At 44.9% G+C, this 24,323-nt stretch overlaps 1 protein-coding gene across 15 annotated transcripts in view; it reads left to right on the top strand.

The window, feature by feature from the left end:
- NCOR2 (nuclear receptor corepressor 2) overlaps window positions 1–24,323 on the top strand; it is a 364,680-nt gene that overhangs the window by 133,443 nt on the left and 206,914 nt on the right. For all 15 annotated transcript variants that reach the window (XM_066603378.1, XM_066603367.1, XM_066603368.1 and 12 more), the window contains one exon: window positions 13,408–13,588. In XM_066603378.1, coding sequence (XP_066459475.1) covers window positions 13,408–13,588 — 181 coding nt within the window. The remainder of the gene's footprint in view (window positions 1–13,407; window positions 13,589–24,323) is intronic.

Below are 24,323 nucleotides of genomic sequence, written 5' to 3'. Positions count from 1 at the left end.
GACAAACTGCAGTTGCCTTTTTCTGCAACTTTGACAATCTTCCAATAATCGAGGTACTATCTTACCCCAGGAGAAATGAATGATGTCCAAGGCAGCTTTGTACTTCTTGCAGTGCTTTTGTTACACAATACAATCAGAATGATGCAAAGTCCTGGTGGAGCCCTGACCTCCATGTATATTGTACATAGATGACTGCATATTCCAGGATTGTCCACTTCATTCTGCTGGCGCTCCACACATAATGTTGTGCACCAAATCCATTAGCAACTATCTCAATACGTGAAGCGAATTTCCATCCCATGTCTTTCATCTTGACATGGAGTCCTTGCGCAGTGAGGGTTGAAGGGCTCACTCGGGCTAGTGTATTTAGCCTGTGTATTACGCGCATATTTTTTTTACGCAGTACTCAGCAAATATGCATATAGCATGAATATTAACTTTTTATGTACCAGACTATGATAATGGCACATACTACGCACCAAAGTAGGACATACTGTGACTTTTTCATACATGCGGAATACGCAGGAATGTATCCTCCTAAAACGACACAATCTGATTTAAGGACTCGTTCACACTAGCATTTATCCTCTGGTTTGGCTTCCTGTTTCTCTGTTCTGCTTTTGGAGCAGAAAGACCGAATTTACGCAGTTCTGTTTTTCCATACCAAACCAGAGGATAAACGCTAGTGTGAATGAGTCCTAAATTAGGTGTTTGGTTTATACCTTTTTGCATGATTTTTATTTTTTTTTATCTTCATATGACAATTCATGTGTGTATATATAATTAAATAAATATAAATGTATTTACTCGCATATTAGCCGACCCGAGTATAAGCCGAGTCAATAAGTTTTACCACAAAAAACTGGGAAAACTTATAAGTCGAGCTATACTCAAGTATATATTGGATAAAAAAAACAAAAACCTCCATACTCCCCTCCCAGCCGGCGTCTGTCTGTGCGGCAAGCTACTTGAATTCTCCCCGCTGTCCTCTCTGCTCGGCTCTGTCATCTGTCAGTGCTGTTTAAGTAAAGCGCTGTGATTGGATCGAATGCCAGCCAATTACACCTGGCGCTCGATCATTTACAGCCAATCAGACAATGTCAGTCATTGATTGGCTGGCGCTCGATCCAATCACAGCGTTGACGCCAAGGAATGACAGAGCCGAGCAGAGAGTACGGTGGGGGATAACAGCAGGGAGAATTCAAGCAGCTTACCACATTGCCACCGGGAACACAGGAATTCAAGCAGCTTGCCAAACCGCTGCTGGGGAAAAAGACGCCGGCCGGGAGGGGAGTATGGAGATGTGTGTGTGTTTTGGTTTTTTTGCTTTGTTTTGTGTGTTTTAACCCTTCCCTGACTCGAGTATAAGCCGAGGGGGGCTTTTTCAGCACAAAAAAGTGCTGAAAAACTAGGCTTATACTCGAGTATATATGGTATATATTTTTTTGGGTTTTCACACTGACTGCTATTGAAATGACAATAGACTGACACTTTGTCTACTGCGGTTCACTAGTCAGCTCTGCTATGTAGACTTGAATTGAGATCAGCAGACTGAGAGGGATTTAAAGGTGTACCACTTCTAGCTGTCTTTCAGCAGGAAGTGGACAGCTCCCTACATTATGCAGTGGCCCAGGTTGGTACTGCAGACTGATTCCTATGGAATTTAATGGGATTCAACCTGCAGTAGCAACCCAGGTAGGTCACTGTGCAATGTACAGAGCTGTCTGCTTCCTGTAGCAAAACCGCTAGAAGTGTGACAACACCTAATCTAACAAACACCAATTTAAATGCGGGTCTATCAGTGCACGTTGCATTTTCTTTCACATTGGGTGAGAATTGGGTTTTGGGGATCAAATAATTGCATTGAAGATTGTTCATCCACTGAGGCTGGCTGTACATTTCACCATTCACACGGGGAGATGTTCAGCCAATCGGCGAGTATTTTTTATGTCTGCTGAAGGATCAGCCAATGAATGGGTGTCTCCATATATGTTGGCTGATTGTTGATCTTTTTACATGAGTGGATTGTCAGGTGAACAAGCGATCAGGCCTGTGTTGTAGTAGGACCATGGGATACCATGTAGTCTACACTGTACACATTCTCTCCAGACACTATTGACTTAGCTTCTTATTGGTGTAGAGCCCTCGTGGGCACAACGTGTTAAAGAACAAGTGTGCACTATGGTAGAGAAGGAGCTTTAATCTGAGGTATTTCTCTTATTACCAAAGTAAATAACGGAAGGGCCACACAAGGATAAGTTTGTTTTTGCGGAAATTCTTGCTATCAAATTTAATTTGAAGTGTACGGCTTGTACCAAGAGTCAGTTGGATTAGATTGCATTCCAGGCCTTGCTTGGTCGGCTTTGGCAAGACTGAGCTTGAAATGGGTGTGAATTCCTGCAGCGCAAGCTGCCTCCAGCTATATGTATGCGGTACTTAGCAACTCTTATTTCAGGCCCTAAACATGTTTCTTTCTATATTTATTGTTGGTTCTTTCTTAAGCATTGTACATCGCCTGTAACAAGTAAACCTGATATGGTGGTTTGTATGTGGCCACGGCTCCGTACTGCAGAAGTGAATTGTAACTCTATATCTGACCCAGCTCCATGCAAGTAAATTAATGTGGGAACACATTCATATATGTTGATAGGAAGAGCCATCAGCCGTCACTTTTATTTATTCACTCTCGCCGGTATCAGATGTAACCTAAATCTAGTGAAGAAGTGAAGAGGGAGGCAGTGATTACGGCAAGAGTTTAAAAGTTAGAAAGACACTTAATTCCATCATGGTCATTACATAAAGAAACGTTTCAATCTTCACAGGGACCTTTGTCAAATCTAGAGAAGATGTTATAAGACATTACTGATCTTGAGTCAGATGTAAGGGTTAGACATGGATAGCTGAGAACAACTAGCCATGTAATTTCTGCACAGATTTTACTAGCAATACAGTTAGTCCCCGACTTGTGTACAGGTTCCGTTCCGGGAGCCCGTTCGCAAGTCGAACAAATGGTTGTATGGAGGGGATCGCGGGTGGATCCCGTTCCATACAACGTCGGGTGGCGGCTGTTCTTACAGCGGGCACCCGGCGGCAGCAGTTCCGACGAGCCGTGGCGCTTGTCGGTACTGTTAACACTTTAAAGGGGTTCTGACATGAAAAAAAAAATTGTACTCACCTTGCCTGGCCTGGCCCGATCGCCAGGCATGTCCCCTCCAGCCGGCATCATCTTCTGTGCCTTTAAAGCAGAGCAGGAGCGGTCAAAAAGACCGCTTCCTGCTCTGGTCCGTCCGTCAGGCACTTCCGAGGTCAACGGACGGACCGCCACAGCAAGCACGTCACAAGCAGTGCTTGCTGTGGGTGGCCCGTCCGTCCGGCTGAACTCCGGAGTGCTGAGCATGCGCAGTGGAGACGCGGCCCGTCCTGACTCCTGTCAGAGGGCACCTCTCCACTGCGCATGCGCGCGATCCCGGAGCGGCGCCGCTGCTGGAGGAAGAAGACTGCCTGCAGGGAGGCATACTAGCACTTTCTGCTTAGGTTAAGCAGCGCTGCTGATTAGAGCCACTTGATTGGCTCTTCGGCACCACGTGACTGCACAGCGTGCACCAATCAGGTGGCTCTAGTCAGGCTGCTTAACCTAAGCAGAAAGTGCTAATATGCTGCCAGGAGATGACCCCCCGATGTCAACAACAACAGGAGAACAGGTAAGTATAAGATTTTTATGCTTTAGCAGCCATTAACCCATGGGTTCCCTGGGTCCATTAGGCAGACCAGGGAACAATGGCTGCTAAAGCATAAAAAAATTTTGTGTCAGAACCCCTTTAAATACCGCTCTGACAGCGGTATTTAAAGTGTTAACAGTTCTGACGAGCGGCGCGGCTTGTCGGAACTGCTGCCGCCGGGTGCCTGCTGTAAGAACAGCCTGCACCCGACATTCACGGGGCCCGTACAGTGTCCCACGATGAGATCGCGGGACGCTGTGTGGTTGCTAGGCAGCCGGGGACCTCCTGAAAGGCCCCAGGGCTGCCTATGCAGAGTGCCTATCAAGCGCACGGCTTGATAGGCGCTCTGCATAGACAGCCCTAGGGCCTTTCAGAAGGCCCCCGGCTGCCCAGCAACCGCGATGTGACCGGACAGGCTTCTATCAGGCTTTATAGAAGCCTGTCCGGTCCCTGCACAGTATGATGTAATGCCATAGCATTACATCATACTGTGCTGTACAGATAGTTCGTATCTAGCGAAATTCGTAAGTCGAATGTTCGCAAGTCGGGGACTTTCTGTAATTGGAAATCTTCAGAAGGATCTGGACGCACCTGCCCGTACATATGGGCCCAGGTGAAAAGATTGTGATCACATAATCTGGTTTAGGCCGCGTACGTTTATTTTGCCGTTGGTTAGAATATGGGGGTCAGAAACGCTTTCTTTCTCCTTAGGGAGAGCACCTAGATGGTGAGTGAGGAGACGCAAATGGCCATGCACGCACCTCTGGGTAATATGCAAATAAGGGAGATGGAATAAAACCTCTAGAGTTCCACCTATTGGAAGGCAGCATTCCTTCAACCCAAAGTCAGACTTTTTATACAAGCCTTGTAACCATGACCGGGAATTAAAAGCAAAGCCAGACTCCATGTACATACAGCTGTTTCAGGATTTGCTAGGGAGGGGCCTGGGACGGGGTCTAGGTGTTCTCCCTAAGGAGAAAAGATAGCGTTTCTGACCCCTGTCCCAAGCCTCTCACTAGCAAAGCCAGACTCCTTCTGTACACTGGTGAAGGGCAAATAACCTGAAACAGCTGTCTGTGCATAGAGTCTGGCTTTGATTTTAATTCCCGGTCATTGTTACAAGGCTTGTATAAAAGTCTGACTTTGGCTTAAAAGAATGCTGCCTTCCAATAGGTGGCACTGTGGAGGTATTATTCAATCTCCCTTTTTAGAATATGGGCACATGACAAAATGTGTACAGTATGAAGGAGGGGTCTCATTACACAGATTAAAGGGAATTGGCCATCAGAAAATGGCCTATTGTATACAGTTTCATGTTGAATTTTTTTTTTTTTCATTTTACGATGTATACTTAGAAGAAAAATCCTAAAATGCTGCAGTTTTCACACTGACCATAATATGCCATTACTTCCTGTTCTGCAGAGAGAACTTTTCATCAGTTATCTCATTATCACCGTTAGGATTACTAGGAAATGTGACACCAACCCTAGGGGCCAAAATTGTGGAAATCTTTTGAAGACATTACATCTTGATGTTTGATGGCTCATAACTCCAGTTTTTTTGTTTTCTTTAAATAATACAATAAAATTACCTTGTCATTGGAATGATAATATAGTGTAGAATGTGATGCAACCACGTTTGTCCAATTATTTCAATTCAATGCAAAGTTCTAGCTAGATAACCAGAACAAAACAAGCACAATAACCTCAGGTTGATATGAATCTGCTTTCCTTGACTGAAGTATAACAAATGAGCAATAAGTATTTAGAGAGCCAGTGAGGTCACGGTAGCATTCAGCACTCAAGGCCATGTGTTAGATATGACCGTGGAACATCTGTCTTTGTATTGTGTGATCGTTATCAAGTGGTAATTTTTTTAAAATTTTTTTATTTTTTCCCCCTTTTGTATAATGAGCTTATAGAACTTGGTAAATTGAAAAAAGCTATGAAAACTTTGGCTGGTCACCCAGAAAGCGATAGAAAATAGTAACTTTGTATGAACAAAGCTACACCTTTGACATTTATAAGAAAAACTGTTAGAAACGTCACAAAGGAGGTATTTTGAAACTTTTGAAGAGGTAGAAGAAGACTCAGTCACTAAAAAGCCAGACTGATGAAGGCAGGAAAAGGTGCCCAACAGCAGGGGGTGATAGAAGAATGACAAGATTGTGTCTAAGTAACAGAAGAAAATCACCAGAGTTTACAGAAGGCGAACTGTCTCAATGTGGTAGGAAGTGGCGTTCAAGGACTGGTCAGCGCAGACTGAAAGAATATAATCTAAATGCTAGAATTGCATGAAAAAAGCCATTTCTATAGCTCAAACAAAAATTACAATGGACTAAAACCCATGTAAACTGGACAGAGGAACAATGGGGCAGAATCCTCTGGAGTGATGGGACCAGAATTTCCTTATTTAGTAATGATAGCATAAAGTATACAAGAAGAATTGGAGATTGCCTTACAGCTCCCATGAAGCACCCAGTTGTTATGATCTGGGGTTGTATGATGGCAAAAGGTGTGGGCAGAGTTTGTGTGATCAACGGGTCTGTAAATGCAAAAAAATACATAAATGAAATACTTGAATCCAAACTGAAGTCTTCTGCATATGATCTTTCCAAGATAATGAAGCTTTTATATTTCCACAGGATTCGGCTCCATGTCTTGTTATGCGGTGTGCAAAAAGTGGAGTCAGGATAATCCTATTCCACTGCTAGAATGGCCTGAACATAGCCCTGATCTTAACCCCATCGAAAATCTGTGGAGCCGATTTTAAAGGAACCTGTTAATCCAAAGCAACCAAGGAGTACACACACTTAAAAGCAATAATACAATCTTGGTTTCAAATTGTAACGCCTAAAGAAGTACAAAACTTGGTTCTCTGCATGGGAAAGCGTTGTAAGGTCCTAAATAAGGCTAAAAGATTCACCATTGAGTACTAACTGACATGTTGAGAAGATTTGAATATTTAGAAATATATATAAAAACACAGAATCTACCATTAAGGCCTAATGCACCCAGCTCCACAAGCGGAATACTGCAGCGGATCCGCTGCCTGAACTCCCATCCCACATTCCACGCTGGCGCGCATGCTCAGTAGGAGGGGAGGAATGCTATACTTCCGCTGACTACAATGGCAGGCATGTGTCCTAGTTCTAACTGTACAGCACATTATGCCAGTCTGCATTGCAGGTGCAGTCGGATAACAAGAAATTAGATGAATTCTGAATTTATGGAGGGAAGAGAAGAAAATGGTAAAGCTTAATTTTAGAATAAGATCCCCGATAAGAAGTTGCACAGAAAATTAAGATACAGGTGAACTTAAAATACTCAGATAATAAAGGTGCAATTTTTTTGTAGCGACCGTTTTATAACCTCCCACAAGAATGGCATATTCAGAAAATAACCTTCATTATAGGCGTCTGTCACACACCCATATAGTGTATAGGGCTCTCACATTTTACTGCATATCATGCACATGGGTTTTGAGCATGTGATGCATTGTACCAATCTTACATTGACTTTGAATTGTACCTCTCATACACAGCTAAATGTGTGTGCAAAGCAAATGTGGCACACACTATCTTGGTGCGTATTACATGCTAAGATAGTGTATGGGGATTGTTGTCGTGTGAGAGCCCTAACAAGCAACATTGAATCTGGGCAGCCTCCCTGAAAAGGGCAACCCCAGTCTTTAAAAAAAAAAAAAAAGTCCTTAATAGTTGAAACTCCCTTGATGGATTTTGAATTTAACGTTCAACATGTTGGAGATGAAACCTGTAATGTTGACTTGTGGTAAGGCTGAAATTAATGCAACGTATGATTACCACAAAGTTATTTCCAAATTGGTTTTCGTTGTTCAACACAGTCATAGCAGCCAAACAAATTAAAGAGAAATTGTGCATCCTATAGATGACGGGCACAACCGGCGCCCTATGGACCCCAATAACCATACTGAAGTGCGTTGGGTTGCCATCATGCCCGCCAGAATTTTCCCAGACAAATTAGCACAGAATGCTACGTTATTTTGTTTGGCATTGTGTGCCAGATCTGTGCCAGGGGACTCTGAAGTCTCTAATACAGATATGAACACAACCTAACCCAGCTAGTCTCTGTGGCCTCATGCTCGTTAAGTGTCCCTCTGTGTGTTGTAACTTTTGGGTGTCCTCTTTGATGTCCGTTTTATATACAAATAGAACATTTACAAACAGAACTGAACCCGCTTCGGATTCAGTTATATGGTATATATTATGCGGAGAATGAAGTCAATGAATGTACATTGCTTTTCATTGATACACTTGCGTATATACTTTAGTATAATACATGCGAAAAAAATGAACCCAGCATGTACTATCTTACCGTGTATTACACGCGATAGAGCCCTATTATTCTCTATGGGTGTGTAATAAACGCTGCATGCACTGTGTATGTTCTACACACAGCGCTTTACCAATTGTTTGTGAGAGCCCGTTCTGAGATCATGTTTGGTGTAAATCTGGTGTATTTTTTGTATAGGTGAATAGTCCATATCTGTTTCACGTCATTTCGGAAGTACAGAGGAGTTCATGTAGAGGCCACAGAATAGTAGAAACGCCTTGTGTATGAGGAGAACTGGATATTTACAAAGCTCTTTATGTAGATCTTTAGCAGTGACACGTTCAGCCATGGATCCCCCTCTAATATATATTGTACATGCAACGTTCGTACGTTAATGGTGAGTTAGGAGTGTTGATGACCGTCCTGGAGGGAGGCCGGCGTCATTTGTGAACCAATATCCCTTTAATCCACCTGGGTAAATGAGGCTGATGGCTTTACGTTTGTCTTGGAGTCGCTATATCCAATACATGAATGGCTTTAATGCATTTTTCTTGGGATTGGGATCTTTATCACTTCCTTGTGCCACGCCATGCATTTTATGCTCTCCGCAGAATCTCTGGATATGAATAAATCATAAGCCCATACCTCCTTTAGCTCTCTTAAAATATTTAGGCTTGTACATGAGCACATTCTTCTTGCTTAAATGGGATCTGACTTGCAGGAAGACTCAAATGTCTGCAATGGGATATCAAGCATGTGTCCTCCTCGAGAACTTCCCTGTGGTAACATTATGGAGGGGTCACTGGTCACATTACATGTGCCTGGAATAAAAAGGATGTTTACTGTTTAGGTTGTCATTGTTGCTATCATTACATCATCTCACAACTTCCATATTACCATATGTGTTTTGCTGCAACTTGTAAAAAAGGTGATGTAATGTGTTTTAACCCTTAAGAGCCATTAATATCTTTTTCACTGACTTTTTTTCCTCTCGTTTTTTTAGTTTTATTGGGGGTAAAAGGCTAAAAAAATATATATATACTTTTTTAAACTATAAAGTTGTATTTTTTGTAAACTAGTAAAGTCATGCTAAAATAAAGTATGGGAGGGTCTTGCTCATAATTGTTTTCGGACATTTTGATATATAATATGCATGGTTTTGGATTACAGGGCGCATATGGGGACGCTTTGGTTGGCGTCAGCTTTGGGTAATTTTTTTTTTTTTAATGCATCTATTCATGTTCCCTGTGACATCATGTAAGACCTCTGAGAGTCATTCACATGACTTCTCCATTCTCCTTCCGGATTCTCAGATGTGACTTACAGCTGACATCCCAACCTGCTCCTGCTTGATTGCAGCAGAAGGGGCTTTGATCAAAACAATATTCTAAGGCTGGGTTCTCACAGGGCGGATTCACGGCGGAAATCTTGCGCTTTGGCCACAGCAAAAAACCGCAAGATTTCCGCCGGGAGAACCCCCGCTGCAAAAACCGCGACGGCTTTGAAACGGCCCAGCCACTCGCTCTTCCGCTGTGGCCGGCGCTCCCATAGAGGAGAGCGCGCCAGCAGTGGGAAAAAAATGCTGCAGTCAGCAAATCCGTGTCGCAGCAGCGGCTTCTGCCGGCTTAGCCGCAGCGGATTTGCCAACCTGTATGGACGAGATTTCTGAGAAGTCTCGTCCACATGGCTAGCTAATCCTGGGATTAGCGGCCGCATGTGGATTTGCCGTGGCGAAATTCTGCACGGAATTTCCGCGGCAAATCCGCCCCGTGTAAACCCAGCCTTAGGGTTATTTTTATTTGATACCTATTTTTTTTATAGAGAAAATGGGCAGACACGGTTTACTTTAAAATTTTAAGTTGCTTTTTTTTTTCTCATTATTTTTAGTTCAGTGTCGTATACTTAAGCAAAAAACTGATTTTATAAGCAAAAAAAAAAGATCTCCTCGCATTCCTGTGTATGACCGTACTAAATACATCTACTATGATTAACCTATCACACTGGAATACCTGGGAACAAAAGGTCTACATATATCTTCTGTCGTTAGCTGGTAATTCGGCTTGCTTTTACCACTATGTTTATCAGTGTTAATTGCTGAGAGCTGATCATTACAACGCTCTATCACATCATTATGGTTGAACTGTCATAGTGCCAGCCCATCTCTTTACTGGCAGAGTGCTATACAGTGAGATTTGTCACTAAAGTGGAGGATTTTGACTCATTGTCAAAAAAATCCATCAAGTTGTCGGAATCGAATAAAACGTTCTACAGTTGTGTGACTGTAACATTATTAAGTGATTTACAATATCGGAGCAAAAGGATAATTTATTGTGGAAAACCTGTTGGACCGCTTCTAGCTTGGATGCAAGATGTGATCCAAGTGGGCATGGAGGCATATGGGTTCTGTATGATATTCCTAATTTGCTATATCTGAACCTCTACATCGTGCAAACTCATAGGCCGTTGAAGTTGGCAGCCCAGATGGTTCCATACATGTTCTATTGGTGATAAATCTAGTGACCGGGCAGGCCACGGAAGTGTGACAATGTTGTGGGGACGTTCCTGTGACACCCTTGCTGTGTGCTGCCCATTATCCTGCTGGGAAATGCCTCTTGGAAGCCCTGCCATGAGAGGAACACATGTGGCTGCGGGATGTCCTGGGCATATCGCTGAGCTATCATTGTCCCTCGTACCACTACTACCGGTAGTAGTCACCAACTGCCATATGGGATGGCCCCTCAGACCATCCACCAGCAGTGGGGGCAGTGTCCTGCTCCACAGCAAAGGCAGGATTGAGGCACTCACCCCTAGGTCTACAGACACAACCACGGCCATCGCCACTGAAGACCATCCGGTTCCTGTAGGTAGCAGTCCAGTTTTGTCATTCATGAAAACACTGCTAAAGGAGGCTACTATAGGTGTCTTAGGCAATACACGTAATGGGCGCTGTGAGACTAAATGTCCTTCAGTTAAGTGTCTGGAAGCGGGCTCAGCAGACACGGGTCTGTAACGATGCTCCACCTGTCTCTGGATGGCGGCCAACGAAACAGTTGGAGCTGCTCGTGCTTGTCTGATAAGACGGTCCTCTCTACTGGTGGTCTGTGGAGGGTGTCCTGAGTCCGGGCACCTTGTATGTGTGCCCACATGCATCCACAGGTCAGAGTCATCCTGTTCTTGCTTTCCAATAATGCTCCCCCTCTCAAGCTCTTTTAACTGGGGGAAATATCTTTGATTGCATCGTAGACACGTGTGTAGTGACCTCTTTTTCCACTTGTGTAGAGCTTGTTGACCACTACAAAGTGGCACTGGGAACCTTTTTATAGGCCAAGGGCATCAGGTGGCAAAAACATTCATCTAATCATTTGCACATAACTGCCTGAGATGTAACTGCATGCCGAGTTTTGCAGCAAAACAAATCCTTCTAGGGGAATGATTTTTTTTTTTCTAGCAAAGAGTGTATATATGACTATCTGCACGGTGCATCAACAATTAGGGCTTTATATATACAGATGGTAATCACGAAGGGATTCAACTGACCATAGATGTAAGGCCACATGCACATGGCCGGGTCGGATTATGGCCACGAGATCTCGCAGCAAAATCGGACCCCGTGCCCGGCCAGTAACCCCCTCCCCCACGTACCTGTCTGGGATGCACTGTGGATGGGAAGGCTGGCGTTCCGGTGATTATGCGGCGATTTCAAAATCGACATTTCAGAATTGCCGCGGGACGCACTGCTTCCATTGACTGCGGTGATAGGCGTCCGTGTGAGTCTTGCACAAAAATAGAGCATCCTGTGATTTTCTCCGCGAGTGATTTCTGCTCGTATGCGTGGAAGAATCATTTTACATTGCATGTTATGGACGGACTTTGCTGCGGAATTCGCGGCACCAAAAATCCGTCTGTGTGCATTGGGCCTATAGGTTTTCCCCTGATGTGAAAAGTGTTTCAGGACACTTGTTGGGAAGAAGACATACATAATTTCCCACGGAATTAAACTGTTTTATGATGTGATATGGTTTTTCATTTGGTAAATCTGTCTAGTTAAGCACCGCATGATGAACTGCATGTGACATTACAATGGAAGGTTGCAACACTGTAAAGATATAGATTGAGGATGTTCAAATGGGCCATACTCAATGCAGAAAATCCAATTTGAGGGTAAATGCACACAGGCTGAAAAAGGTTGTGCCCCAGATTCTTAGACACAACTCTGATCGGGCAGCATATGAACATCCTGTCTGTGCTTTCCGATGTGCAGAGGACAGCTCATTGACATGTGCTACTCTTGTCTGCAAGTCGGGTAAGAATAGGACATTTAGTGGGTGGGTGTTTAAACTCTGACCGTTCAAGTAAAAAAAAAAAAGCCCACCATCCAAATGAATGGGTTGCATTTCCGCCCAATTTTCAGTCTGAAGCCTTCATGGAAAAAGAGCCCGTATGCATGTACCCTAACAGTGCAACCCTTTCCACAGTATTCAGTCTGGATTTCACCCTTGCGTTTGACATTCTCAGGGTTTGCCCGCTCTGCTGTGGATTATGTGTGCAATTTTTTCTATACAATGTGCGCAAGATTTTTTTTCTTTAAATCTCGTCCACTTGGCTTGTACTTTTTGAAATGTTGCAGAAATTTGACAGCATTTATCCACCGTGTGACCGTACCCTAAATATGCAGGCGCTTTAAGGGGTTGTTTTAAAGGAAAAGGGGGTAACTTTCTGAAAGGTGGGGGTATGACCTCTGGAGCCCCGACTGATCCCAAGAACGGGGGTCCTGAATATGCCCACATGCATGGAAGGGCAGTCAAGCAGGCACACTACAGCTACATTCATTTTAATACGACTGCTGGAGATAGCTGAGAAATGGTCCTTTTACTGTCTCCAGCAGTCCCATTGATATGGACCACTTTGGGAAGGTACTAGCCACAGTATATCCTGAACACTTCACCAGGCGTGACATTTTAGATGCTCCGATCCTGTCGTCCATCCAACACATTTTCACTCTTTTTCAAAGTCACATTTGCTTTTTTTTTTTGTTTGTTTCTAACACACAAACTTCAAAACCTGATTGTTCACTTGCTGCCTAATCTATCTCACACTGTCTGCTACCATTGTGCCCAGATAACCTGTGTTATTCACTTCACCTATCAGTGTTCTAGCTGCTGACTATATAAAGTGTATGAATGTGTATATATGTAAATCACGTGCTACGTATTTTGTTCCAGTCCTGAGTTATAATGTGTGTATTATAGCGCAGTGCTCCATTCACAACTCTGCTGGTTATTGGAAAAGGCAACAAACTTGTTAACATCATTCCTATTTATACATCACCCGCCAGAACGCCCAGGACCTCCTTACTAATACATTGCTCTCCACAGGTCACAAGAACTACACGGCAGAGGAGACCCCCATAATTATGTGTCCGACCTGAGCAAGCAAGGAGATCTGGACATCACCGAGTCAAAGCGGCCAAGGCTGGATCTCCTACAAGATCCACTGATCAGACACTCCTCACTTATCAACCAGAGCCAACATGGAGCTGGCGATGAGCTGGGCAAGGTGAGCCAACCATAGGAATTCTCTTTAAAGGTGATGTTTGCTGCACTTTCATGGGGTTGAACACTTTGGTGAATTTGTGGCACATCTATTGTTGAAGGATTTAGTGCTTGTAGTATCTGAGGCGGGTTGTCTGAGGACATAATGCTTATGGTAATTCAACAATGCGAAAAAGTTCTATGTCATTGGGCAACGAGGTTTGACTGGTGGTTGTCAATGGGTTAACTGAGCGATGCCTCTGATGAGATTCAGGACTATGATAACATTGTCTTCTGGGAAACACAAATCTGTTTCCATTTAAATCCTGTTTTTCTTCCCTCCGCAGAGGATGGTGGATAAGGAGTTGAGTCACACCAGCAGGCCTATTTCTGGGTTTTGTTTGGATACAGGCCACTGGGGAGGGCACCATGTTCTTTTACATACCATTAACTCTAAAGCCACCATAGAAGTTTTCGGCCGTGTATTGTTTTTTTTTAATAGACTTGAAATGTTGTGAATAATTTGACAGCTGGGTGTTAGCAGATGGATGTGTCCCTCCACAGTCTGACATTGTCCAGTCGGTGCTGACGGCATCAGACTACAGGACACATCGCTTTGACAAGGAGAATGGTAACACGCAGTAGTCCGTACATTTCTAGGAGGAGCTGCAGAGGAACCGCAGAACAGTTAGAAGGAAAGATCCTGCAGAACTCCTTTATGGGGCATACAAGTGTTTACATATGCAATATACGCGCGCATAATACGTGGTGAGTGAAGTGGACAAAAGTACATTGATTTTCATTGATCCATTCACAGTTCTGTACATTCTGTTACTTTTGTCCTGGACTGCTAACAAAACCCTGAGATGACTTGGTATTGGACCCATCAGGACTTGCTACACAGGTGGCTGGACACAGGAGCAGACAGAAACAAGAGGTAGCGATCAGAGCGGGGCACTCTGAAACCCTCCGACAGAACTCACCTCGCAGTGGAGCACCCGTCCCGAAAGGGACGACCCCACTACTTCCACAAGGACAGGTCCACTGTCAGAGGGGAACCAGACTACAGAAACCCGGGGACAAACAGAAACTGACATCAAATAAAAAATCAGAACACAGAAAGCAAGACTAGCAGAAACACAGGAGCCAGACAACAGACAGGAGCACTGAAATATAACCGGCACTCCCAATCAGGAAGAGCTGGGTTATATAGGGAGTGGGGAGAAACTGATTGGCTGACAGAGCTAACAGCTGCAGGACTAATTAACCTAACTAGACAGGACTGAAGACATTAACCCTAACTAGTCAGGATAGAACGGACATACAAAGGTATGCTGGCAGAGAAATAAAACCGCAGCATGTTCTATTTTGCCATGTATTACACGCAATCGGAATTGTTTTCCATGGAAGCGAATGAAAACGCTGTACATGCACAATTACGATCACAGCTCCACTCACCGGTAAAATGCTGCGTTTTAGCATACGCTCGTGTGTGCCTGCTCTTTTACAGATGATGCAGTGCTGCTGTAGTGCAACGGGGCACAGGAAGAAACAGATTGTCCCACTCTGGAGGGAGCAACATATGTTCTCGAGGCAGCTATGGAGGACTTGGCCAACCATTTAGTACATGTACACTGCCTCAGTTGAATGGATGCCATGTTCTACTTCACTTTTCACATGGAAGCTCCTTCCTCTGGCCATATCCACTAATTGCCATTACTAACTGGACTTGTGACAATGAGCTGATCACAGCTGAGGATTTCTTTTTATCAAGGGCATTGTCATGCTGAGACAAGTCCAAGCCCCTGTTCTAGATCTATTGGTGGAAGGTATCAGGCTTATCTTTAAACTATATACTTTAGGCAATAAAGGCTTTTAGTTACAACTTCCCAGTGTATTTCTGGAATATATATTTATCCATAAACTGTGCTTCCAGCAATGCTTGGAGAAGTCTCTCTGAAAGTCTTTGTTGTGGTGGCACAGCCAGTAACTAGATTGGTGTCCTGTGGTCTACTTGGAGTTTCTCCAGTATTGTCCCTGATCATTGCATCTCCGTAACGCTCTGTTATGGGAACACTAATCTGTTACTGGGATTAACATCTCAGAGTTTCCAGTGGGCTGGGCCTCCCCGTTATTCATGAAACTGGCCGTGACTTGTATTGACCTTGGCAGAGGTCCCAGTTGGCCCGGAGGTAGACTCGCACTCGAATACTGCGTTGCTGCATACCGTGGGGTGGAAAGGCTGAGCAGGCACCGCTTCGTGAGGCTGAAATACTCCGTCAGGATGTGTAGGAGTGGACTTAACTTTAAACCAGTTGATCAACAAAACCTGGAAGTAACGCCTAGCAGGCGGAAACGGAGCCTTTATGTTATGTCACCTGCCGGATAATATGTAGGCTTTCAGCAGCCAATGGAGGCTTATTGATGCGTCCTACTGCAAATCGGAAACAGACCTCCAGCGATGTGTTTACCTGTTTCATCGTTCTCCTTTCTCAATAATGTTGCAGTGAAATAATCCATGTGCCTGGAAATCCACAGATGGTATAATATAGTATATGACTGATATCCTAGCAGATGCAGAACCTCAGCAGGCCTGCTGTAATGAGTGCCATCATCTGTAGCTCCCAGTCAGTCGCAGCTGGGAAATGTGGTCTGCTACTACCGTATGCCCCACACTCGCTATGCAGTTTCGCACGCCTCCACTTTTGCGTTTTCATGATTATTTTGCTCTCGAAATTGCTCATTAAAGAAACGTGAAGGTTTTTTTTTTTCTTTTCAAACCATTTTTATGATTTTGTGCTTTTTTGCTATTTTTCTGCTTCCATTTAGTATGTTTACATTATGGGCACCATGCTGCCTGCTCTTGTGAGCAGATAGTGTTATATGCTGGCTTGCTCTACCTTATCTGACCCAGTTTTAATGAGTTTACCTAAATATGACCTTTTTAGTTTGATTATTCAGTACATCTTGGTCTCTTCCTCCAAATAGGAATGGCTTGGGCTCCTTTTACACGGAGCGATTTTATCGTTTGTGCGAGCGAACAATGACTGAGTTCACTCATGTAGCCTGCATATACAGGCAGATCGTTTGCTTGTACATCTTTCAGTCTTTCACATTTGCTGCAACAGTGATTGTGACCGACTAAATGATTGCTGTTTACATGCAACGACATGTAAGCGAGCGAATGATGATTTTTATACCTGCATAAAATGAACGCCGAACGAGAAGCAGACAAATTCTAGTTCATCTTTTGATTGTTGACTGTTTTCACTGAGCAATTATCGTTCAAAATCGCACAATTTAATTTTTTTTTTCTTCGAATGGTAATCGTTCCGTTTAAAAGGCCCTCTGGGGTCATCGGGTCCAACCCCCTGCTCAGTGCAGGATTCACTAAATCATCCCAGACAGATATTTGTCCGGCCTTTTGAAGCCTTTTATTGAAGGAGAACTCACCACCTTCTATGGTAACCTGTTCCATTCATTGATCACCCTCACTGTCTAATAGCTAATCTGTATCTCCTCCTTTCAGTTTCATCCCATTGCTTCTAGCCTTTCCTTGTGCAAATAAGAATAAGGCGGATCCCTCTGCAATGTGACAGCCCTTCAGATATTTGTAGACCGCTATTAAGTCTCCTCTCCGCTTTCTTTTTTGCAAGCTAATCATTTACCAGATCCTTTTTGATCACCCAGAGTGTCAGTTTTTTTCTAATACCTAATTTGTGTCTTCTCCCTTTCTGTTTCATCCCATTGCTTCTAATCATTCCTTGACAGTTTTGGCAATCATTTGGCATAAAGTGTTAATGGACACTAATGCCCATTAGCACTTGATCAGCTTTATTTGCGTGTAAAGGGGCCTCCGGGAGCTGTTTGCAGAGCACAGCATGTGGTCTGAGCTCTGCACACAGCTCCATTGTTCTTGCATGGGCTGTCGGCAGAATACAATGTAATCTTCAACTCCAGTGCAGAAGACAGCATGCCTTCCCTGTTATCTCTCTCCGGCTAAACAATGGACTTTAAAGGAGATGTCTCGAGGAAGCAGTTAAATTTTTTTTTTGCCCAGTCCCCCCCATTAAGTACACATTACTAAGCCCCCCTGTAAATGACATTTCTAGCTGGTTTGTACTTACCGTTCCAGCGTTTCAGCAACTTATAAAAGTTTTCTCAAGATGGCCGCCGGCTCTTTCCCCGTCGCTCGCTGCAGCCCGACGTGCGCGCTCCCGAGACGCCGCCAGCTGTGTCTCCCATGGCAACCGGACACATCGCAGCCGCCGACCAGACGCCCCGCAGCCGCCGACCAGACGCCCACCGCCAGGCAGCAGGTAACCGGCGCTAGCCCCCGGCTCCCCAGCGCTAGACCCTCAGCCCAGGTGAAGGCCCCGGAGCCCAGCGCTAGGTTCCGGAGCCCAGCGCTAGGTTCCGGAGCCCAGCGCTAGGTTCCGGAGCCCAGCGCTAGGTTCCGGAGCCCAGCGCTAGGTTCCGGAGCCCAGCGCTAGGTTCCGGAGCCCAGCGCTAGGTTCCGGAGCCCAGCGCTAGGTTCCGGAGCCCAGCGCTAGGTTCCGGAGCCCAGCGCTAGGTTCCGGAGCCCAGCGCTAGGTTCCGGAGCCCAGCGCTAGGTTCCGGAGCCCAGCGCTAGGTTCCGGAGCCCAGCGCTAGGTTCCGGAGCCCAGCGCTAGGTTCCGGAGCCCAGCGCTAGGTTCCGGAGCCCAGCGCTAGGTTCCGGAGCCCAGCGCTAGGTTCCGGAGCCCAGCGCTAGGTTCCGGAGCCCAGCGCTAGGTTCCGGAGCCCAGCGCTAGGTTCCGGAGCCCAGCGCTAGGTTCCGGAGCCCAGCGCTAGGTTCCGGAGCCCAGCGCTAGGTTCCGGAGCCCAGCGCTAGTTCCCCCGGCCTTGCGGCAGCCCCCCCCGGCCTAGCGCTAGTTCCCCCATCACAGCGGCAGCCCCCCCCGGCCTAGCGACAGCCCCCCCATCGCAGCGGCAGCCCCCCCCGGCCTAGCGACAGCCCCCCCATCGCAGCGACAGCCCCCCCGGCCTAGCGCTAGTTCCCCCATCACAGCGGCAGCCCCCCCGGCGCAGCGACAGCCCCCCCCCGGCGCAGCGCTAGTTCCCCCGGCGCAGCGCTAGTTCCCCCCCGACCCATCACTTACCTGGGACGCTTCTCGGGGCTGCTGGGCTGGGCTGGGCTTCTCCGCTGGGCAGCTCCAGTTTCTGCACCTTCCTCTAACAGAGGAAGGTGCAGAATGGCCGCTGCAGCGCGCTCCCGAGCAGTGACAGCTCGTCTGCGCATGCGCAGAAGAGCTGTAGCGGGGAGCACACTGAAGCGGCTCGTGCTGAATAGAGAAGACCGGACTGCGCAAGCGCGTCTAAAAAAGCAAGCTGCCAGCGAATTTAGACGGAACCATGGAGACGAGGACGCTAGCAACGGAGCAGGTAAGTGGAATAACTTCTGTATGGCTCATATTTAATGCACAATGTACATTACAAAGTGCATTAATATGGCCATACGGAAGTGTATAACCCCACTTGGTTTCGCGAGACCACCCCTTTAAGCTTACCTTAAAATCATCATTTAGCCAAAAAGTGAACGGGGGCAGTGTTTACACACAGCGATGATCGCTCATTTGTGGTAATTTGACCAAATTTTGAGCGATAATTGTTGCGTGTAACTGGACATTTAGGTCTTCCAAGAAAAGATCTAATTAATGACCTTACTTAATCTATTAGCAGACCCTACACCTTTTTATACAAACATTATGGAATTTGGAATACAGTGGCATAAACAATGTAAGAAACCAGTCTATCACATACGGTAGTTTAAATTATCCTCACCATGGCCGATTGTATATGTTTAAAAAAAAAGTGTAACTATGCATACCTGCTTGGCACATGTGAAAAGGATGCACTTTTGACATCCATGGAGGCAACACGGTCCTACGGATACACCGAACATATAGTGTAAACATAGCATGAGACCGCTACTCCTCAACAACGCAACTGCTTTCGAACGGATGTCCTTTATAAGGGACAGACGGGATAAGCAGCTGGCAACTACATGTGGTGATTTAGGAGAATATGATGTAAGGGCTCATTCACATCAGCACTTTTGGGTTCTGTTCTCCTACTCTGATATAGTGCAGGAAAATGGAACGGAGTGCCCGAATGGAGCAGTCATATGGCAGAGCAAATGATGCTGAACAGACTCCATTGGCTATAATGTGTCTGTTCAGTTTTTTATTAACTGGATTCCAGCATTTTACAGGATAAAATGGCGCAGCATCCCGTTTCTTAGTGGGATTTAGCTAGAGGGGTTCCAAATGAAGCCTCCTGAGCTGATGTAAGCAAGCCCGTAACAGTTTCCAATACAGTGTTGGACTTCGTCCGACATTGAGATTTCCCTGCCATGTCGGGCGATGTCTCTAACACTATGCAGAAGAGAGGTCCAACATTGGAGCTCTGTCCTGCATAGTGTTAGAAACATCTGCTATACACATTGTATGCAATGATAGGATGCCTCTGTGTGGCACTGTAGTACAGAAATAGATTTCATTTCTAATTTCTCTAATGATAGATTAGTCTTATATAAATATGTATGTAATATCAATTTACATATATTTATAGAATTATTACAAATGATCTTTCCAATGTGAAACACTCATAACTCAAGTTTAATTTTCAAAAAGTTGCTAATAAAATCATCATGACAGGTAATTCTTATGTACTTCTGTTAAGTCATTCCTAGGAATCCACAAAGTGCTTTTCCACCCAAAATAAATAAGAGCGGGGCAGTGTGCGAGTGGCAGGGAAACTAGATTGGAAAGGCTTAGGGCTCATGCTCACGGCCATATGCGTACAACGCTGCGGATCTGCCCATTTTTAAACCATATGTGCCGGCAGAGACCACGTATGGGGTGTGAGTGCTCTGCGAATGGCTGCGAATCACACACTTATGGACATGCACAATGTGATTTTTGCATATGGACAGCGTATCATACACAGCCCATAGAAGTGTATAGAGCTCATGCTGTGTACATATGCAGAGAAATGGTGCATGCTGCGATTTGTTTCTCTTGTGTATTCATACGCATTGTCCACACGCCGGTGTGCATAGAACAATGAAAGTCCGTTGACTTTCATTGACTCTATTCACAAAGTATCATGCGACCATGCAACGCATGTGTGATGCGTGGGGAAAACACGGTCATGGACATGAGCCCTTACATGTACATACAATGCAGGTGTACTCAGCTCTTTTACTATGATTGATTTCCCTTGCTTATGTAATGCCAACATATTCTGTATGGCTGTACAGATTGTCATTACTCGCATCAGTCCTGGTCCCCATTGGGGCTCATAATCTGTTTTCTTATCTCAGACACCCACACTAGGGCCAATTAATGGGGTAGCTGGGGTAAACCGTTAATCACTCCAAGTCCTGCTCCCAGCACCCCTGGCAAATAGCTAGTTTTGCAGGGTGAAACCATTGCAAACCAGACATGTGACTGCTGTTCAGATGAGCGGCTCAAAGTCCTCCATAACTGGACCATTCAGACTCCTGGCGGTCAACCCGCTGCACCATGTTCATATGCCCTAATATGTGAACAGCCATTGATTTCTATGGGACAACCCCTTCAACCTATTGGTCCATTTCTGGAGTGTAGGAGGAAGCTGGAGCACCTACAGGAAACCCACAGGCGAATTCCCTGCATGGAATTTGTCAGCTAGGGCACCATACATGCACCACCTCACCAACCTGGAAGTACATACCAACATGTCTGCAGACCTATCCAGTATTATAACCGCATCAAACTTACAGTACAAGAAATGAAGAATTTCAACCAATGCTCATCATACAATTGCACTACATTAATGCTTGGAAATGTGAACTATCACACTTTGGCTTTTCTTGATCTTTCCCTTTTTTGGCAGCTACTTCACACCAACCTGCTAAATATTAAAATTAAGTCTTGTGAGTACAAGAAGTGGAACGTTTCCTCTGTGAGGCGTCAAAACAGGAAATGTGTGTGCGCTGACTGTCTACTTCCACCGTGACTGTACGCTCTCATATTCCCTACTGTGTGTGTAGATCAGGACTGCAAATAGCTGTATGTCCTCTGATGAATGATGTATTCAGCAGTGCTGCTTGTCCGATGTATAGAAAGTGGAGTTATGGCACTCTGCATCGTGGGTGGCAAGTTAGTGCCGTCATCTTACATCGATATAAACCGTATGACACCAGCCATGATCGGGCTCGGAAATGTATGGATCCCAAACGCATCCATGGGATACAATGACTCCGACGTTTGCCAGGAGAGGATACTTTTGGCATATGATATTCATGGAAAACTTGACTAGACTATACTTTTCAACATAAGATCCCTTGAAAAACAAATTTATATACCTTTTCACAATGCAAGTAAATGGGTGATGTTTGCACCTGTATGTTATACATTTGGGCCATACATTAACAAGGAACTGTTGTAATAGTCAATGTGAAGAAAGCATAGCTGGTTAATGTACAGATCCATACAATACACGATAACTGATTTTTCATATGTGCGCCTCTCTTTTAAGGTCAGTCACTTTGTATGGTTGACAATGTCAGCTGGCAATGAAGATGTTGGCACCACTTGTGGCATTGTACACGCCTAATCCCATAGGAATGCCCCGTCAGCTCCTATAAATAGCTGGTGGCATGACTGGAAGTTTCTATAGAGTACATGATACTTGTAAGTAGAATCCATACTGTTTTCTTCTGAGATATTCTAATATCTTTTGAAGAAAAGGCTTGTGTTCGCTCTTCAGAGAAAACCCAGTGCATAATGCAGCTTCAGTAATGGAATGCTGGCAGCGGATGGCAGAGAGGGGTCATTCGGGGACGCTTAACACCCTCCGCTGTGTATCACTAGCTGTCACTCTCAAGGCTTTCAATTTGCCTTTGCTCTGTTGGAATGAAATAATAAGATGAATTTGGCTGGATCTCTTCAGTACAAAAGCTAGAACTGGAAACTCTTCACTGTTACAAGGACATAGGAATAATAAGGGGCACGGTCTGTTTCTTTGGTGATCTTAATTACTGTGCAGACAAAAAGCTATCAGGAAGCTTTCTGCAACATAGATAATGAGGAGAACACGGTTTATTCTAAGGTGTACCCAGGAGTCATTATGTATTGTACAATAGATTTGCTAGAAAATGCGGCATTTACCTAAAGGGAAGCCTTGCAAATACGTTCAGAGATGTTAGCATTTTGGACCATTTACGTATTTTGTATTACAGGGATTTATATAGGTAAGGGGATTCCGCTTTTCTGCTCTGTTCGAGAAGCAGGAAAGGGGAATCCCCACAGCCGAACAGTTCCGTCTCTAGGTGGAACCAAATAGCTCTGGGCAGACTACATTAACTATAATGGGGTCTGCCCACCTTCCGCCCACATGTCTGGTTTTGGAGTGGAAGTAAAAGCACTGAAACCACCCTAAAGCAGATTAAAAACAGATATGCTTGATGGTTAGATTAGGCTACATTCACACAGTTATTCAACTGCTCCAGTTTTCATAAGAACAGATACCAGAAAACTGAAATAGAAATCATCTGTAAGCTTTCCACTTACATCTGGTTTTCAGCATTTAAATGAAGGTGGTGGGTGGCGGCTCTTCAATAAATATGGTTCAGTGGTTAGCACTGCTGCCTTGCAATGCTGGGGGGTTCAAATTCCATAAAGTGCAACATCACCTTTGAAAAACTGCATGCAGCCATCACCCTTGGTCAGATGTGAACTTGCAACTCCAGCACTGCAAGGCAGCAGTGCTAACAATTGAGCCACCATGCATGTTTGTTCATTGCCGCCTGCAAGCTGAGTATGACACCCCCTGAAAATAAGACCCAATGCCTCTTTTGGCACAAAATTAATATGACAGGGTCTTATTTTCAGGGAAACACAGTACCTCATGTCCTTTTTTTTTTTTTTGCCCATTTCTGGATCTACTTTGTAAGGCTAAAAAAACACATATGCCCATTATCCCACAAACAGCTGGGGCCTCTTTTCACTGGCGAGAAAAACGCACGTTTTTCGTGCGATGTGAAAGTGAGTGAAAACAGAAGATTATGAAACCAATAAATTTCAATGTTTTCATTCTAATTTGCGATATTTTCACTCCAGCGATGCTGCGTGGAAAAAAAAAACAGCATGCCCATTCTTTGTGCGATATTGCCCATTGCTTTCATTGTGGCTGGGGGCAGCAGCATCAGCCCCATTGAAAGCAATGGGAGAGGATCGCTATCCCCTGCTCACATTAATTTCAATGGGGCTGACACTGATGCTGCTGGCCCCATTGAAATCAATGGGAGAAGATCGCTATCTCCTGCCATGGCTGTGCCAAGCGCAGCAGGAGATTCCTTCAGTCCTGTTGTGATGTGTGACTGTTTCCTGCGGAAACTCCTTGCATCCTGGGCTTTTCAGAAGGATTGCAAGAGCGTTTCTGGCTGTGAATCGTGGTCTGATATCACTCTCACCAGTGGAAAGGAGCCCTTGGTATGTTACACAGGTATTGTAGACTATTTTGTACATAATGGCTTGTGCCTATAGAGTGTCTCGCAGTGGCCTAGCCTTGTAGTCCTGTAGTTTGCCTTTCATATATGGTACCGTGACTTCCCAGTAATGTATTATGTCAGTAAATACCTTAAAGGAGCTACACTTCTTATCCCCAGTTTAGTTTGATTGCAGCATTAGATCTGCAGCTTATTAATTATATTCTCAGGTACTGGCAGTTCA

Source organism: Eleutherodactylus coqui, chromosome 5 (genome assembly GCF_035609145.1).
Source record: "Eleutherodactylus coqui strain aEleCoq1 chromosome 5, aEleCoq1.hap1, whole genome shotgun sequence".
Lineage (NCBI taxonomy): Eukaryota > Metazoa > Chordata > Amphibia > Anura > Eleutherodactylidae > Eleutherodactylus > Eleutherodactylus coqui.
Note: the sequence above shows the minus strand (reverse complement) of the source record. Positions and strands in the feature narration are given on the sequence as shown.